The sequence below is a fragment of the Myotis myotis genome, unplaced genomic scaffold (assembly GCF_014108235.1).
Source record: "Myotis myotis isolate mMyoMyo1 unplaced genomic scaffold, mMyoMyo1.p scaffold_m19_p_4, whole genome shotgun sequence".
Lineage (NCBI taxonomy): Eukaryota > Metazoa > Chordata > Mammalia > Chiroptera > Vespertilionidae > Myotis > Myotis myotis.
Window position 1 is genome coordinate 52,427,312 of NW_023416346.1, and position 18,851 is coordinate 52,446,162.

Sequence of the window (18,851 nt, forward strand, 5' to 3'; positions counted from 1 at the left end):
AATCCACAAATTCAAGTAAGTTTAGAGTGCTTATGCATTGTAAATTCTCACACAAATGTTTCTCCAGTAGGTTACAAGCTGACATAAGCTTTTTTGCATATCTATATAAAAAGAGTTTAGCCCTGGCTGGGTGGCTCAGTTGGTTGGAGCATTGTCCATACAACAAAAAGTGTGTGGGTTTGATTCTCAGTCAGGGCACATACCTAGGTTGCAGGTTCAATCCCCCTTCAGGACGTATATGGGAGGCAGCCTAGTGATGTTTTTCTCTTACATTGGTGTTTATCTCTCTCTTCCACACTCTCTAAAAATCAATAAAAACATATCCTCAGTTGAGGATTTTTAAAAAATAGTTTAGAGTGCTTATCAATTGTAAAGTGATTGATCATTTATGGACACAAGACAAGAAAATTCAACTTATTTTATTAAAAAAGAATGAGAATGCCAAAAAAATATTTTAGCAGAGTGTTAACTTTAGTCATGTGTTAAGAAATGTTAAAGAGGTTCCACAGAACAAGGTCTATTAATATGGTACATCTAGCTACTCAGGTCTGAAAAATCAGCACTAGACGTCCTTAGGTGTGTGATTCCAAGACTCCAACTAGCCCAACAATAATATGCTGTGACAATATATGCAATTATAAAATAGCATTATAGTTAATAGATCAAATTTAAATAAACAGGGAGGAAAATATCATGGATTAATTAATTATATAAGTAGACATGTTACCTCACGAATCTCTATCAGAAAGACTGTTACATAGGTTACACATTTTGAAGAGCTAAACATCTATACAATCAGTGCTACTACAAAATATACATTTACTTCAATCTTACCAGGTTGGCCTATTGGTCCAGGAATCCCTGGTGGCCCTGGTGGTCCCTGAACACCTATTCCTGGTAGCCCAGGAGGTCCCATTGGCCCAGGTTGTCCATTTGGTCCAACGTCACCTTTAAGAAATAAATATAATTTTATTTTGCATATTAGTTGCCCAACTAATTTAGTGCCCTTTATTGAAAATACTTATTTTTCTATTAAAATTGACTTTGCAACTTGGTAAAAAATAAAATTGTGAAAGTATATTGTTGGATTTTCTTTGCTAATATTTTCTTGAGGATTTTTACATCTATGTTCATGTGGGACATTGGCCTATAGCGTTTTTTCCCTTTGCCTGGTTTTGATATTAGGGTAATGCTGGCCTCATACAATGATTGGGAAGCAACCCATTCACTTCTATTTTGGGAAAGAAATAGTGTGTAACTGGTGTTATTGCTTCTTTAAATGTTTGCTAGAATATTATCAGTGATGCCAAGTGAACCTGCAGTTTTCTTTGTTGGGATAATTTTAACTACAAATTCAATTTCTTTAATAAATATCTGAATTCTTATTTATTCTTCAGTGAGCTTCAGTAATTTGTACTTTTCAAGAAATTCATCCACTTCATCTAAGTTGTCAAATTTCTGGGTGTGCAGTTGTTTTGTCATACTGCCTTGTTACTGCTTTAATTTCTGTAAGGTCTGTAATAATGTTCTGTCTTTCATTCCTAAAACTAGAGGCCCGGTGCACAAAAATTTGTGCACTCAGGGGGAGGAGGGGTCCCTCAGCCTGGCCTGTGCCCTCTCGCAGTCTGGGACCCCTCAGGAGATAATGACCTGCTGACTTAGGCCTGCTCCCGGGTGGCAGAGGGCAGGCCCAATCCCTAGGTGCAGCCCCTGGTCAGGCTCAGAGCAGGCCTGACTGGGGAGTTGGGGTGCCACCCCCTGTCATGCACAGAGCAGGGCGGATTGGGAGGTTGCGATGCCACCCTCAGTCACGCTCAGGGTAGGGCCGATTGGGGGGTTGGGGCACCGCCCCCTGTCACACTCAAGGCAGGGTCGATGGGCAGGTTGTGGCGCCACCCCCTATCACGCACAGAGCAGGGCCGATCAGGGGGTTGGGGCGCCACACCCTGTCACACACAGAGCAGGGCCGATCAGGGGGTTGGGGCACCGCACCCTGTCACACACAGAGCAGGGTGGATAGGGAGGTTGTGGCCCCACCCCCTGTCACACACAGGGCCACAGGGCGATCAGGGGGTTTGGGTGCTGCCCCTGTCATGCTGATCCTGGTGCCGGGAGGCCTCACGCTCCACTGATGCTGGTGCTGGGAGGCATATTATCCTTTTACTATATAGGATAGAGGCCTGGTGCACGGGTGGGGGCCGACTGGTTTGCCCTGAAGGGTGTCCTGGATCAGGGTGGGGGTCCCCACTGGGATGCCTGGCCAGTCTGGATGAGGGGATGATGGCTGTTTGCAGCTGGTCACACACCCTTTAGGTTGGGGGTCCCCACTGGGGTGCCTAGCCAGTCTGGGTGAGGGGCTGAGGGCTGTTTTCAGGCTGGCGGGTGACTGAAGCTCCCAACTGCTCCTTTTTTTCTTTTTTTTTAATTCTGGGCCAGCTTTAGCTCTGTGGCTTGGCTCCAGCTCTTAGGCCTCCGCTGCTGAAAGCAGGTATCTGGTTTGTTTGGGTTCTATAATCGAAACACTGTATCAACTCCAGCTCTGAGATCCCGGCAGGCTGAAAGCAGGTTTCTGGGGTTTTGTTTAGCTTCTATATTTGTAACAATGTTTCAAACTGCAAGCTCAGAGGCCGGCAAGGCAGGCGGGGAACGTTGCAGTCCTCTGTCACTGAAGCAAGCAAGCCTCATGTTCGCTTCAAGCTGCCTGGCTGCCAGCCGCCATCTTGGCTGGCAGTTAATTTGCATATCACCCTGATTAGCCAATGGGAAGGGTAGTGGAGGTACGGCTAGTTACTATATTTCTCTTTTATTAGATAGGATTAGTAATATGTCTCTTCTCTTTTTTCTTGATAGGCCTGGATAGAGGTGTATCCATCTTATTGATCTTTTCAAAGAACTTCATTTGGTCTCATATAATTTTTCTATTGTTTTTCAGTTTTTAATTCCACTGATATCTGTACTTATAGTTTTTTTTGCTCTATCTTCTGCTTGTCTTCTCTATTTTGTTTTTCTTTTCTAATTTCTTAAGGGAAAAAGTTAGATACTTTTTTGAGATTATTCTTTTCTCTAATAATTTTTTCACATATGAATTTTCTTTTAATCACTTCTTGATCTGCATTCTATAAATTTTGATATTTTTTTCATTTTAATTCAATTCAAAATACTTTCCTTCTGATCAATGAATTATTTAAAATTATTTTTATTATTTTCTAAATATGTCAAGATTTTTACAGATAGCTTTCTATTACTGATTTCTTGCTAAATCTGTTAATGGTAAGAGAATCTACTCTATGATTTCAATACTTTTAATTTGCCAAAGTTTGTTTAATGGCCCAGATTATGGTCTATCATGGTGAATTTTCTGTGTGCATTAAAAAAGAATGTGTTTTCTGCTCTTGTTGGATGGAATGTTCTATAAATGTTAATGTTGAGGAGTTATGCTGAAGAGAAACTCCTTTCATTGCCCTGCTACAACACTGTAGATCCTATCCTTGTATCCTTCTACATGAAGGCAATGCCAAGTATGGCTCATGGTAGTTGAATGAGCACAAAAAGTCTATTTGGATTGAAGGCCACCTGATATTGGGCATTACAGTATCTCAATTTTCTATCTGTAATTTTATATCCCCTTTACTAAAGAGAGATGCGAGCCATGGCTGGCGTGTCTCGGTTGGGTTGATTGAGCATTGCCCTATGCACCAATAAGCCGCAGGTTCGATTCCTGGTCAGGGCACATGCCCAAGTTGCAGGTTCAGTCCCCACTCAGGGTGTGTACTGGAAGCAACTGATTAACTTTTCTCTCCCACATTTATGTTTCTCTCTCTTTCCCTTCATCTCTTTCAAAAGTCAATAAAACCCTGACCAGTTTGGCTCAGTGGATAGAGCATAAGCCTGCAGACTCAAGAGTTTCAGGTTCGATTCCGGTCAAGGGCATGTACCTTGGTTGTGGTCACATCCCCAGTAAGGAGTGTGCAGAAGGCAGCTGATCAATGTTTCTCTCTCATAGATGTTTCTAACTCTCTATCCCTCTCCCTTCCTCTCTGTAAAAAATCAATAAAATAAATTTAAAAAAATAAAGTCAATAAAAACATATTTCTAAAAAGAGAGCTGCCAAAATTGTATAATCTTAAGGTGCCACAAAGATCTATCTCTCCTGATCTTCCAGTTTCTCATAATATAAAAAAAATGCTTTTAATATTTACTACTTTAATTTCTATTTATATATTGTGTATTGGGATTTATTTAGTAGCGACCACTTACTCAATTACCAACTTTTAAAAAATCTACTCCTTCCCCATTGAATAATAATGCAATTTCTGTTAAAGACCAAGTTTCTGTGTATACATGAGTATGTTTCTGAACTCTATTATATACTGATTTACTACTTGTCTGTTCCAGCACTGGTTCACAATGTTATAATTACAATGATTTTGTAATATGTTTTATTATATGTTTGATAATCATTAAGTTTTAGAATCTGATATGCCAAGTGCTTCCAAAATATTCCTACTTTAATTTTCATTGAAAATACATTATATTTATGGACAAACTTGGGCAGAGTTGACATCATTGAGTCTTTTTCTCCATACATATAATTTATCATTGAATTAATTTTACCCTTTTTCATGTTTCTTATAGAGTTTTATTTATTCCCTCAAATACATTAGGCACATTTTTATTGATTTCTAGATATGTTATAGATTTTTCAAGGTATATTTTATTTCTTTCAATATTTCCAAACACATCATTCTATTTTTCACAATGATACTTTTGTACATTATTCCGGCTACTTGGAACATCCTTCATTAAAGATTCAGTTCAAATTTCACTTCCTTAATGAAACCTACTGAGGCACCTTAGATGAGGACCTGAACAAAAGTAATTTATAAACCAAACTGTAGACTGGTAAAACCACTATGGAAAGCAGTCTGGTGAATCCTCAAAAAATTAAGACTAGAGCTACCTTATGACCCTGCAATCTCTCTCCTGGGTAGCCTATATAATAAAGAGGTAATATGCAAATTGACCATCACTCCAACACACAAGATGGCTGCCCCCATGTGGTCAAAGAAGGCCACCCCCATGTCGACACATGATGGCCAGCAGGGGATGGCAGTTGTGGGCAACCAAGCCAGCAAGGGAGGGTTGTTAGGAGTGACCAGGCTGGCAGAGGAGGGCAGTTAGGGGCAATTGGGCTGGCAGGGGAGCAGTTAGGCATTGATCAGGCTGGCAGGGGAATAGTCAGGGGTGATCAGGCAGGCAGGCAGGCAAGTGGTTGGTAGCCAGCAGTCCTGGATTGTGAGAGGGATGTCCAACTTCCCATTTAGGCTGGATCCCACTGCACCCCAGGTTGGAGAGGGTTCAGGCTGGGCTGAGGGACACCCTCCCCTGCACAAATTTCATGCACCAGGCCCCTAGTATACAAATAAAAACCCTCAACATTATGTATTTGCAAAGATATATGCACCCCATATGTTCATTGCAGCATTAATCATGGAGGCCAACACATTGAAACAACCAGTGTCCTGTGATAGAGGACCGGATAAAGAAGATGTGGTACATATACACAATGGAGTACTACTCAGCCATAAAAAGAATGAAATACTGCCATTTGCAACAACATGGATGAACCTGAGAATATTATGCTAAGTGAAATAAGTCCATCTGAAAAAGCTAAGAACCATGTGATTTCACTCACATGTGGGATATAAAACTGAAACTTGTGAACACAAACAGCAGTGTGGTGGTTTCTAGAGGGAAGGGGGTGGGGGGAGAAGAGAGTCTTAATATATGGTTATAGGAGAATATTTGAATTTGGGTTGTGGGTACACAGTGTGATATAGAAATCCACACCTGCAACATATATGATCATGTCAACCAATGTCACCCCAATAAATTTAATTTAAAAATAAAACAAACGGAATTCTTCCAAAGTCATATTTGTTCTTTTTTGTTTAATCTGATTCTAATGTTTCATCTTAAGCACATTGTCTTTCTCATGTAGTTCTTTCTTTATGGGGATTAGTCTAATTAATTAATTATTGATCACTATGTCACTTTAAAAGCCATGCCTAAATCTCTCCTATAGTTTAGTTACTAAGTTCTAATAGCCAGCCACTGGTATAACATGTGCCTGGTAGGTGAACTTTTATTATTATATGCTTGATGAGGTTTGGCTGTTGTATATTGATCTAAAACACTAGTGATACATATTCATAAAAGTTATTATTGAAATAACCACTCTCATAGTAATGCCATTTCAATTTGATTACAATAGAAAGCAGTCTCTGAGATTTGAGAGCAGAGTCTATGCCTTTGTGTTTCTAGTGATTCAAGTAGTACTTGGCACAGAATAGGAATATAATAAATGTTTGAGGATGAAGGCAATACATGGCAGAAAATGCCAAATTCTTTTTTCTTCTAGAACCTTAGGAATTATACTGGGGTTTAATATTTGAGAATGGTTCCTATTAGGATATGAGGGTCCTATACTTCTTTTCCAAGATCAGTCAAATGCTGTTAAGAAGTTGTTTAAAATAGGCCTCAACCTATTTCTTCCCAACCCCTGTCTCAAGGACATTTTTATAAACAAAATACAGTGGATGAGTAATTTTCATAGAGACTGCTTGCTACATAGCTTATTGATTGGAATGTCTGAATTTATAATTTTTATGGTCACAGGTCTAAGCTGAGGGGAAGTAATTGGTGGGAAACATTACCTATAACTTTGAATCTTATCATTTATAGCTAACCTGAATTGTTTGCTAGCAGACAGAGCTCTTATCTAAGGATAATTTGTACTGAGGTAGTTTGAGGCTTTGGAGGGAAGAATCTACCATGGTTAAATTGGGTGATGTTGTCTTATTGTTTTATTGGGAATCAATCCAAAATGTTTCAGAAGCATTAAGCTGTACGGATTATTCTCTGGGAGCCAAAATATTAGCCAGTAGAGTCCAATTCCTTATAAACCAGAAAGGAATAAACAATTGCCACAACAGCTAGGCCAATTCTATTCCTATACATAATTAGGTGGATCAAAATCAAGAGGGTATAAGAAACCAATAGAGAAATGAGCAAAGGACATGAGCAGTTTATCAGAAAAAAAATATGTCCTTTAAACACATGAAAAGATGGTCAATTTTACTCATAAAATGGAAATAAAAAATTAAACTACCCTAAGATTAAAAGCAAAGGACCTAGTATATCCAAAGAAATTAAAAAAAAAAAAAAGAAGAACCAAATGGAGGACTTGCATTACCTGGCATTCAGTCTTACTGTAAAGCCATTGTAATATAAATGTTGATATTGACTTAAGGAAAATAAAATAGTTAAGTAGAATTGACAGCACAGAAATAGACCCAACTCATATATAGTCATTTGATCTTTGACATTGATACCAAAGTACTCTAATTGGGAAGGAGTTCTTTTAAGCAAATGATACTAAATAAAAATTATTTGAGATGGTTGATAATCAAAACATAAAGTTAAAACTATAAAACTTACAAACTAAAATATATAATATCCTTGCAACTTTGAGAAAGGGAAAGTTTTCTTAGATAATACATAGTAAATAATTATCATATAAGAAAAAACTGATAAATGAAACATCAGTAAAATAATTATTTTGATTATCAAAATCTACACTAATAAAAGAGAAACATGCAAATTGGTGTCATTCTGCTACGCTCACCAGCCAATCAGAGTCACTATGCAAATTAACCCAACAAAGATGGCAGTTAATTTGCATACGCAGGTTCGGAGCAAAGACTGAAGGCTCCACCCTGATTGAAGACTGAAATCTGAAGACTGAAGACTGAAGAGGCTTGCAAGCCTCGCTGTGGCCAAGAAGCAAAGCCTCGTTGAGGCTGGAGGGGAGAAGTCAAGCCAGACCAAAGGCCTGGGCCCCGGGTGCTGGAGGAAAACCAGTGGCAGCAGCCAGGGGAAGGAAGGCCTATTGCGGGAATCTTCATGGAACGGGCTTCTAGTATACTTGTAGGAAAATGAATAGGCAGGAACATTTGAGAGCTTATTCTCTGGCGTATATCATCAGATTGGCTCAATAAACTCTTCTAAAATTTTTCCAAAAAAGAAAATGAATAGGCAAGCCAGATAGGGATAAAATACTCATAAACTAGTATGACAAAAGACCAGTATGCAAGATATATAAAAATAACTTACAGCTTAATACAAAGAAAACAACTCATATTTTAAAAAGGGAAATATATTTGAATCTGCATATTATCAATCAGTATATTTAAAAGAGCTCAACATCTTTAGTCATTAGGGAAAAGCAAGCTAAACCAAAATATATTACCAACACACCCACCAAAATTCAAAAATGAAAAGAATTATAACACCAAATGTTGGAGAGAATGTGGAACAATTGAAACTTGCATACAATATTGGTGTGAGTTTAAAAAGGTACAACATTTTGAAAAAATCTCCAGTAGTTTCTTATACAACTAACATACACCTATCTTATGATTCAATAATTCTATTCTCAGAAATTTGCCCAAGCAAAATGAAAGCACATATCCATAAAAATACTTTTAAAAGATTAGTCTTAACAGCTTTACTCATAATAGTAAAAAACAACACAGTCCTGTGGCCATCAACATAGAATGAATAAACATCAGTATATTTATAAATAAAAGACATAATAATAAAAATAAAGAACTACTGATAAACACAATAACATGAATGGATCTCAAAAACAATATTCTGTGTGAAAAAAAATCCTTGCAAAGAAAATACATACTGTATGACTCCATATGGAGTTCTAGAAGAGGTAGAATTAATTTATATGATAAAAGTCATTATAATATAGTTGTCAGTGTCGGGGTGGGGACCTAGAAAAGGACATAAGGGAAATTTATGGGATTATAACTTGGTAAAAATTTGGTTACACAAGTGTTTGTCAAAATCAAGCAAATATACCCTTAGGATTTGTGCATCTCATTTAATATGAAATTTATATTAAAAAAGAACAACCATACAATTGTAGTTATGATATGCATGTTAAAGTAATTAGGAAGAAGTATATGGCTGTTTCAATTTATATTGAAATGCATCAAATGGAAATTCCATTTTTAGTTTTTTGAGGGAACTCCATACTGTTCTCCATAGTGCCTGCACCTATCCCAACAAACTAGAAACACCAATCCGAAAGGATATATGCACCACTATGTTCATAGCAGCACAATTTACCATAGCTAAGATTTGGAAACAGCCTAAGTGCCCATCAGCAGATGAGTGGATTAAAAACCTGTGGTACATCTACACAATGGAATACTACACTGTTGTAAAAAAGAAGGAATTCTAACCATTTGCAACAGCATGGATAGAACTGGAGATCATTATGCTAAGTGAAATCAGCCAGTCAGAGACAGATGAATATCACATGATCTCACTCATTTGTGGAATATAATGAACAACATAAACTGATGAACAAAAACAGATCCAGAGTCAGAGAAGCATCGATCAGACCATCAAACCTCAGAGGGAAGGTTGGGGAGGGTGGAGGTAGCGGGGAGAGATCAACCAAAAGACTTGTATGCATGCATATAAGCCTAACCAAAGGACACAGACACCAGGGTGGTGAGGGCATGAGTGAGGGGGGGGGGTGTCAGGGGGCAATGGAGGGATAAGGACACATATGTAATACCTTAATCAATAAAGGAAAAAAAAAAGAAAGCCCCCCCCAAAAAAAAACAGATATGTATAAAAAAAATAAGTCAGTGAATGGAGAAAGCAATGGATAGATATGTGATAAGTCATGTATAGTAAAATGTTGACAATATAATATCAATGATGGCTATACAGTAGTCACTGTAAAATACTTCCTACATTATATATAGAAATTTAAAAAATAAAACGTCGAAGAGATAAATGTTAGTTGTAGAATCTAGGTGGTGGACATATAAGTTTTCATTGTACAGTTAATTTTTTTTCTGTTTAAAATTTTCTCAATACAATGTTTACAAGACTATACTGAGATACCTACTTATTCCATCAGGTTGGCAAAAATCCAAGAGTTTGTCAACATACTTATCAAGGCTGTGGGAAAACAAGAATACTCATACATTGCTGCTAGGAGTGTAAAATGGTGAAAATTAAGAAGAATATAATAATATCTAGGGGTTCATTTACCCTTCAATTCAGAAAATCCATTTTTATTTACTCTATTCTGCTATCACACCTGTACCCATATGAAAGAACACATATACAAGGTTATTTACTGTTGTGTTAATTCTAATTAAAAAAAAAAACTTGTCAAAAAAACAAAACAATCTAGAAACCAGTAACTGTTAAAATGAACTATGGTATAACCAAGCAATTCAAGCTATTTGTAAAAAATAAAGATCTCTATATACTGACATGGAGTGATATCTAGTATATAATTTAACAAAACAAGTAAAGTTCAAAAAGTCAAAAAGTAGTACACTATCTTTTGATAAAGGAAATAAAAGTATATTTTATTGGTTTATATTTGTTTGAAGGAACACTCACTAGAACTAATTAAATAAATAATTCAAAACAGCTATATATGGAATGAGGAGGAACAGAGTGGATGGAGATGGGGTAAAAGGAAGATTCCTCAGTGTTACTTTTGCACATATATGATTATATTATCTATACAATAAAATAAACACAACAATATCAATGAAGGATGGAAAAAAAAGGAGTGGACAGAGTGGCAGCATAGACTTTACTTAATTGGACTTATCACCCATAAACTTTCCCAATAGTTTCAATATCTACATAAGTTAAAAGCAAATTGAAAGTAGCAATACGTTCCATACCTTTTGGTCCAGGTAGCCCATCCAATCCAGTGTGTCCGGTAGGACCTGGAGGTCCTGGGAAACCACGATCACCCTTTGGACCAAGTGTTCCTTTGATCCCTGGCAGTCCTGGATGCCCAGGTGGCCCAGGTAGCCCAAATCCTGGTTCTCCCTAGAGCATACACATAACGAAACACAACAGAAACTCCTATGACTTTCTCAGTATTGATTGTTTACAAGAGAGAATTTAGAGCATAAAATGCAAGGTAATACTTCCCCTGCACACACCTATGGGTGATGGAATAGAGTAACTAAGTGAAAAGTAATTTGTATGTTGGAGAGAACATCTGGAAGAATGGGAAATGAGGCTTAGTAAAACAAATTAAATGATTTGGGCTGGTTTCAGGACAAGAAAAAGATAACTGAGAGAGAATGAGACTAAACCCAAGTGAGGAAATGTGATAATAGACTGAGTATTAGATGATTATTTTTAATTTGTCTAAGTATGGTAATGGCATTGTGTTTTTTGTATAAAATGTCCACTTACTTAGAGATAAATAGTGAAGTATTATAGGTAAAATGACATGATTTTGAGATTTATGTTAAAATATTTCAGCAAAGGAAGAGGGAATAGATGAAGCAAATAGGATAAAGTCTTGATAATTTGAAATCTGAGTGATGGATATATGAAAGTTAATTGTATTATTCTTTTAATATTTGTTCATTTGAAAAGTTTTATAATAAAATAAAAATAATTAATCACTAGAGAAGTTGCTTCTCATGAGAGCTGGTATCATGGTCAATTGTTCTTCCCATGGGAGAAAAAAATTGTAATGATGAAAACACAGCAAGTTTAAATTAATTAAGCACAGAAAATAGACAGTTAGGATAAATACATACCATAGCAGCTTGCTGAAGGTTGACTGAACAAAATTTTAAATTGGCTAAGACATAATAAAATGAATGGAAAGTAATTCAGGCACATTTATCATCATCATAATCATTAAAAGTTGACTGCAGTGATTTGCAGCATGTATTTGGGAAAGAACTGGGACAGAGGGACAGTTCTTGACATGATATTCAACAGCATTTCAACCAATCATCACAGAGCGGCACGGACAAACATAAAATGGGTGGGTGATACTACAGAGAAGCACAGGGGGAGTTGATGATTATATTCTTTCATCTATAATCTCCTATCTCATTAAATAATTGGTCACTATAAAACAGGTTCAAAAAATTTTTTTTGCTTTAAATATGACCTCTTGGACTATTAAAGACTGTTTTGGGTTAAATATTTTTAATGAAAATATAATCAGTTAAGTTTATTTATCTAGTGAAGACTTGGGAAGATGTGTAAGTCAAAATAGAAAGCTAAAGCTAAAGAAGATGGGGGAAATAAAAAAGGGGAAAAGAACAAATGTCCCAGACCTTTGGTCCTGGAGAGCCTGGTGGCCCAGAAGGGCCTTCTAGACCCATTCTTCCAGGTGTCCCAGGTGCTCCTGGAGGGCCTGGAATTCCAGGAAAACCTGTAAAATGATAAGTCATTTTAAATCTCCAAATAGAAGACACTATAGGAAAGATACCCAAACTCTCAAACGAGCAATGTTTACCCTATCCAATCATGCTTAGTGACTACAATAAGATGTTAAAACCACAATGACATTTTAGATGACCACTTAAGATCAAGCTTACAGATATTGGTATTCCATCTCAATCACCTTATGGTCCTAACATTTTCATAAAAGGTTAATATGTGTGGAAGATATGCTCTTCTAAAGTGGAATGAAGGCTACTATGAGGCAAAACTGAACATAAGGAATGCATCTCACACAAAAATGCAGAAAATATTTTCTTCTGCTTACATCTAAATACAATATACAAAATGCCTACCATATAATTCTGGAAATGAGCTAAAACAATTGAAGATATTACATAAAAACACAAAAAGTCAAATCTGACTCTAAGTCATTTAGTGTAAGTGAGTAAGGATATGTTTAGCACTGTTCTCAGAAGAATTCACACTCTTGCCTTTCATGAGAATAAATTTTGTGAGGAATAAAACAGAACTGAAGCAACAGATTTTTAAAATTTCAGGAAGTCAAGAGAACATGATTTAGAATAAAACATTACTTGGTAACATGTGTGCAATGAGTATGTTTTCTGTTTAATGCAATCCATTCATTTAACAAACATCTATTGAGTGCATACTATGTTCTAGGAACTGTTCTAAGCCCTGAAAATGCAATGGTGAACACAAAAGATAATAATTACTGTGATTTTTAAAGCTTATGTATAATTTTTAAAAATCTGTGATTTAGACATTTTCTTGTCTGGACTATTTTAAATAAAGAAAAACGAAAGTATAGTTCATGCATGCTGTGACTTTTAATTTATATTCTTTACAGTACATAGAAAAAAGGTACAATTTATATATTTTATTGTTGACTAAACTATGTCAAAGAATAATGTCATACTAACCAGCTAACCTATCCTGCCTGCTACCCATTCCTACATACCTTTGGGACCAGGTGGTCCAGGAAGCCCAATTCCAGGGATACCTGGCTCTCCTTTGCTACCTGGTATTCCTGGCAAGCCTGGTTGGCCTGGGAGTCCAGGATCACCTAAGGAGAGAAGCAACAGTTTTTTAAAAGGGAAAGCTTCATATAAAGAAGCCAATAAGTATTGAAGACCTGGTCAAATACATTCTTCACCTACCTGGAAGACCTACTTCACCATCTCTGCCTGGGATACCAGGCAGGCCAGGCTTCCCTGGCTGGGTTATAGTCTGACCTGGATCACCTTTAGGACCTAAGGACAAATGGGAATCAATAGTGAATAAGTGTTCTCTTAACTAAAGATATTTTCTAATTAAAAACACAAAAGAGAAAATATAGTTTTTTGAAAATGCAATCTAACAAAAATCTATAAGAAAAACAATCACATATTATATATTCAAGAAAGATACCAAACACAGAAGAATGAAATTTCAAAAATAAAAAAGTAGATGACAGCTTTCATAGTGCAGTATATAGACCTTATATCATAGAAATCTATACCTGAAACTTATGATCCTATTAACCAATGTCACTCCAATAAAATAAATTTTAAAAAGCTTCCATGATTAAAGATGGAATCTATAAAATATTTTTAAATATAGGTAAAAAGGGCCTTAAAGAATCAAATTGAAGTAAACTAATGGTTCCTTAAGATTTTATGTGTGCAAAGTTCAAGTACACCTATTTCTTATTAATTGAAATAAAGACTTAAAATAGGCTCAGGTCCAGTAAAAATTTCTTAAACATAAAATTAAAAGCACTAACCATGATAGAAAAGACTGATAAATTTGACTACATTTTAATTTATTTCTGTCCATTAAAGATGTCATACAGAGAGTAAAAATGACAAGCTATAGTGAGTAAAAATTTTGCAAAATGAATAGCTAACAGAAGAGAACTAATACATAAAATATATAGGGTGGTGCAAAAGTAGGTATACAGTTGTGAGTATATGAAACAGTTTATTCTTGTATTATTATTTATTAATTATTATATCATTTTCCATAGAAACACCTATATGTATGTGTATAAATAAATATATGGTCCAAAAATGTTTACACACTTTAACAGTTGATAATTCACCTAATTTTCACTCCTTTTCAGGTTTAACTGATTTGAAATAATGGGTGAAGCCCAACTAAGCTTTAAACAAATAAAATATACACTAAAGGGCCACTAGACTGTTTTTTAAGTCACATAAATGACATAAATGACAAAGTTTTTACAGTACAAAACCAGCAATCGTCAATTAATTGAAGAAGCTCAAATAGTAAACAAATCAAATGATTATTGGTGTTTGCAATTCCATTGCTTTGTGTCATCAGCAGTGCCTGGACCAGAACATCATCAGTTTGAAAACAGGCACTGACAAATAAATTATTCACTTCTGTAGATTCTTTTAAATTTTAAAATTGAACTTTATGTTAATAAACAATGACCTTATAATCATTTAAATTGTGTATAAATTTTTTTGGAGAAAACACTTCAATCAACATTTCATAAAAGGAAATGAAAATGTTTAATAAATATATAAAAGGTGCTAGACTTTAATGTAACCATAGAGATACAAAAAATTGCCATGAGATATATCACATTTCAAAAAATTGGCAAAAATATAAAAGTGTGACAATACAAAATGTTTATGAGGATGTAGAGCAATAAACAATCTCCAATACTTCTGATAGAAATATAAATTGGTACAATTGCTTTGGATATAGTTTAGAATTATCCAGTAAAACTTAAGATGCATTTATTCTATGCCTTGAAAATGCTAATCTTAAATAGACACCCTAATCCAGGTACTAGCAAAGTTTTTCTGTAAAGGACCAGACAGTAAATACTGTATGTTTTGTGGACCACATAGCTTCTATCATAACTGCCCAACACTGCAGTTGTAGTGCAAAAGCAACCATAGTCAATGGTGAATGGTTGTGTTCAAATAACACTTTCATTCATGACAAAAAATGTTTGGTCAGTTTTAATCCATGAGCTATAATTTGCTGATGCTTGCCTCCAGAAAAGTGTGTGCACATGTACACCAGGGTATGTATACCAGAGTGTACCCAAAAGCATTATTTATAATAGGTCTGAATTATAAAATAGCCAATTGTCCATTAATGATAGAATGGGTACATCAACTGTGATACACAGATACACACACACACACACACAACAGGATACTAAACAGCAATGAAAATAAATATACTGTAACTATACACAGAGGTAACATGAATAATACTTATCTTACAATTCCATTAATATAAAGTTCAAAGAGAAGCTTAAAATACTTTGGGAATTCCTATTTAGGTGATGACACTAGGGTTTAAATGGAAGGAAACTGTGCAAAAGTTAAGACAGTGGTTTCTTTTGGAGAAATGGAAGGGGATATGATCAGGAAAGGACAAAGAGGAAAATGGGGGTTTCTAGGATGCTGGCAATGTGCTGTTTCTTGATGTGTGTGGTGGTTACATGTGTGTCTCCAATATAATTATTTGCTAAACTTTGCATTAGGTATCTTGTACTTCGAAAAAACAAAAACAGCCTGGCCAGAGTTGCTCAGTGGTTGAGCATCGACCTTTGAACCAGGATGTCACGGTTCGATTCCCAGTCAGGGAACATGCCCGGGTTGTGGACTCCATCCCCAGTAGGAGGCATGCAGGTGACAGCTGATCAATGATTCTCTCTCATCATAGATGTTTCTATATATCTCTCCCACTTCCTCTCTGAAATCAATAAAAAATTATATATATAAATATATGTATATATATATGTATATATATATATGTGTGTGTGTGTGTGTGTGTGTGTGTGTATGTATATTATGTTTAAAGAAAAACAACAGAAACACTAAAAATGAAGCTATTCAGAAAAACATTTAAAGAGGAACTCACCCATAATAAAAGCACACATATTGTATTCCCTTGCTAAGGAGTTCTGAAAAGCCTAAATATCTCTTATGAAAGGAAGTTAAGAGTGGCCAAAGATAACACACTTCTGCTTTTAAGAACCAAATTAAAAACAGAGCAATCATACTCACCTGGTAGTCCTGGCTGGCCTGGATTTCCTGCCACACCTTGTATGCCTTTTTCACCCATTGGGCCTGGAGGGCCAATACCAAGAGGGCCCATAGGCCCTCTATTTCCTGGGAGACCTGGCAAACCTGGATTCCCAGGGGGACCTCTTTCACCCTTAAAAGCAATTCCACCCTGAAAAGGGAAAAGTTTAATACAGAAATATAGACATAACAACTCTCTGTAGGTTGGTATTACTGAATACAACTAGAGAAATGATACAGCCATAAATAGTTCTTACAAGCTGTATAAGCCTTATGTGTGTTATGGAATGGTATGTGTGACCACTTCACTTATTTATTCCTTCAACAAATATTCTTGAGCTCCTGCTATGTGCCAGGTGCTGGTGATACACATAAAGAATAACAATAAACAAAACACTTCACCCTAATGAAGTTTATAGTCTAGTATGTCAAGTTTACAGTCTATCTAATATTTGATATAAATAACACTTTCTACCTAAATATTCTGGGCTATATGTTGCACACAAAATAAGTCTGTTCATTTATGTTCAACATTTAGGTTCCATAGCACATTTAACATAGCTGTCTAATCACACTAACCTCTAAACTTACTATATATAAAAGGCAAATTAGACTTCTGCCATTAGGTCTAAATAAACCCAGACAAGGACATGTGGGGTAATAGAAGGGGAACCTCACATTGACCCACAAGCATCTTAACCTTCTGCCCACCTATTCATAGCTAATATTACTTAGTAAAAACTGGGTTAAAAATAAGAAATGGATAAAACAACTGAGAGAACAGAGTGGTAAAGAAACCCTACACAGTATCATTTCTATATATCATTTTCTTTTAAACATTGATTAGGTGTTCATGTCAGCAACAAGCATATCCTAGGAAACATCCCTAAATAACAATTTCACCTTAGAAAACCAAGAATATTAAACCAACTCACAGGTTCTCCTTTGGGGCCAGGTAGCCCTGGCAATCCATCCTGTCCAGGGGTGCCAGGTAAACCAGGGAGACCTGGAGATCCAGGGAAACCCAACTCCCCTTTTTCACCCTTCATTCCTGGAAAAGTGAGGATGTCACCAGGTTCACCTTTAGGTCCAGGAAAGCCTGGGGCACCAGGAGCTCCTGGTATGCCCTGAACAGATAAATAAAGGGGGGAAAATGAAAGAGAAAATCACTTTCTTTTTATGTACACACACACACACACACGTATATATTAGTAGTGGTCCAGTGCATGAATTTGTGCACATTGAAAGGAAATTAATTAGAAGAAATATTTTAATATCGCTATTCACCCTTTCTCTAAATAGAAGTGTCAACCAAATTCACGATTGACAATGACAGATCGAAACACAAGCATGTGATTGGTGCCAGTGAGAGCTTTATATGTATCACGCATGCGTGAGTCAATTTAGCCTTTTATACATATAGAATAAACTTGCTTAATTAGACCTGCTTTCTGATTTAGCTAAACTTTTTCTAGCCCAGTGAAGCACCCCAACTTCTCTTTCAGGTAATTGTCAGCAACACTGCAGTAAATATCAACATGAAGCAGATTATTATTGTAGATCACACAGAGAGAACAAAGAGTAAAATATTTAACTGCAGCAGTGTTTGACTATATTCTGAACAGTGAAAAAATCTGAAATCATTTTCAAGGTCCACCATTTCTTACTTCTTTTCAGTCGGGTTAAGTTTCTAATCTTTCTAAATCTCCATTTTCGCCCTAGTCGGTTTGGCTCAGTGGATAGAGCGTAGGCTTGAGGACTGAAGGGTCCTGGGTTCAATTCTAGTCAAGGGCACATGTCTGGGTTTCAGGCTTGATCCCCAGTGGGGGACGTGCAGGTGGCAGCCAATCAATGATTCTTTATCATCATTGATGTTTCTATCTCTCTTTCCCTCTCTCTCTTCTTCTCTGAAAAATCAATAAAAATATATTTTTTAAAAATCTCAATTTTCTGGCTAATGTAAAGAAGACAGGATTCCACTGAGTCTCCTATCTACCTACTCCAGGACTCTGTGAAGATCAAATAATATGCAGCACAGGAAAATGCTTCACAGACATTTGGTTAAAGTGTAAAATGTTTCCCTCTGGCTATAAAGCAAGCCATGGTCCTGGTCTGAAGAAACTTCATGGAGGCTAGTCTCTAGGGAGAGGAAGCCAGGCGTTGCTATGTGACATCATTACCCGGCACCCACAGTGACCGTTTCTGGCCTGGGCTGGGCTGTGGACCATATCTTTTGATTTGGTGGGCTGCTGCTCCAGGGTGGTGGCAGCCCACTTGGGGGAAGCCAAGTGTTGCTTTGTAGGCACCAGGTCCACAGTGCCATTTCTCTGTAAATGGCCAGTGCATATCATGGTAGCTCCTGCATTGAGCATATGCCCCCTGGTGGTCAGTTTATCCCATTAACCCACCCAGTAGCATTTAGTGTACAAATCTATTAATCAAGAGAGTCCTGTGAGTCAG

The 18,851-nt window shown here is 36.5% G+C and overlaps 1 protein-coding gene across 5 annotated transcripts in view; it reads right to left on the reverse strand.

Annotated features, from left to right (window-relative positions):
- COL4A5 (collagen type IV alpha 5 chain) overlaps positions 1 to 18,851 on the reverse strand; it is a 328,420-nt gene that overhangs the window by 77,198 nt on the left and 232,371 nt on the right. For all 5 annotated transcript variants that reach the window (XM_036305697.1, XM_036305696.1, XM_036305695.1 and 2 more), the window contains exons 24-30: positions 17,327 to 17,518; positions 16,374 to 16,542; positions 13,497 to 13,589; positions 13,298 to 13,402; positions 12,210 to 12,307; positions 10,800 to 10,950; positions 835 to 948 (exon numbers count right to left, since the gene is read on the reverse strand). In XM_036305697.1, the coding sequence (XP_036161590.1) occupies positions 835 to 948; positions 10,800 to 10,950; positions 12,210 to 12,307; positions 13,298 to 13,402; positions 13,497 to 13,589; positions 16,374 to 16,542; positions 17,327 to 17,518 (922 nt within the window). The remainder of the gene's footprint in view (positions 1 to 834; positions 949 to 10,799; positions 10,951 to 12,209; positions 12,308 to 13,297; positions 13,403 to 13,496; positions 13,590 to 16,373; positions 16,543 to 17,326; positions 17,519 to 18,851) is intronic.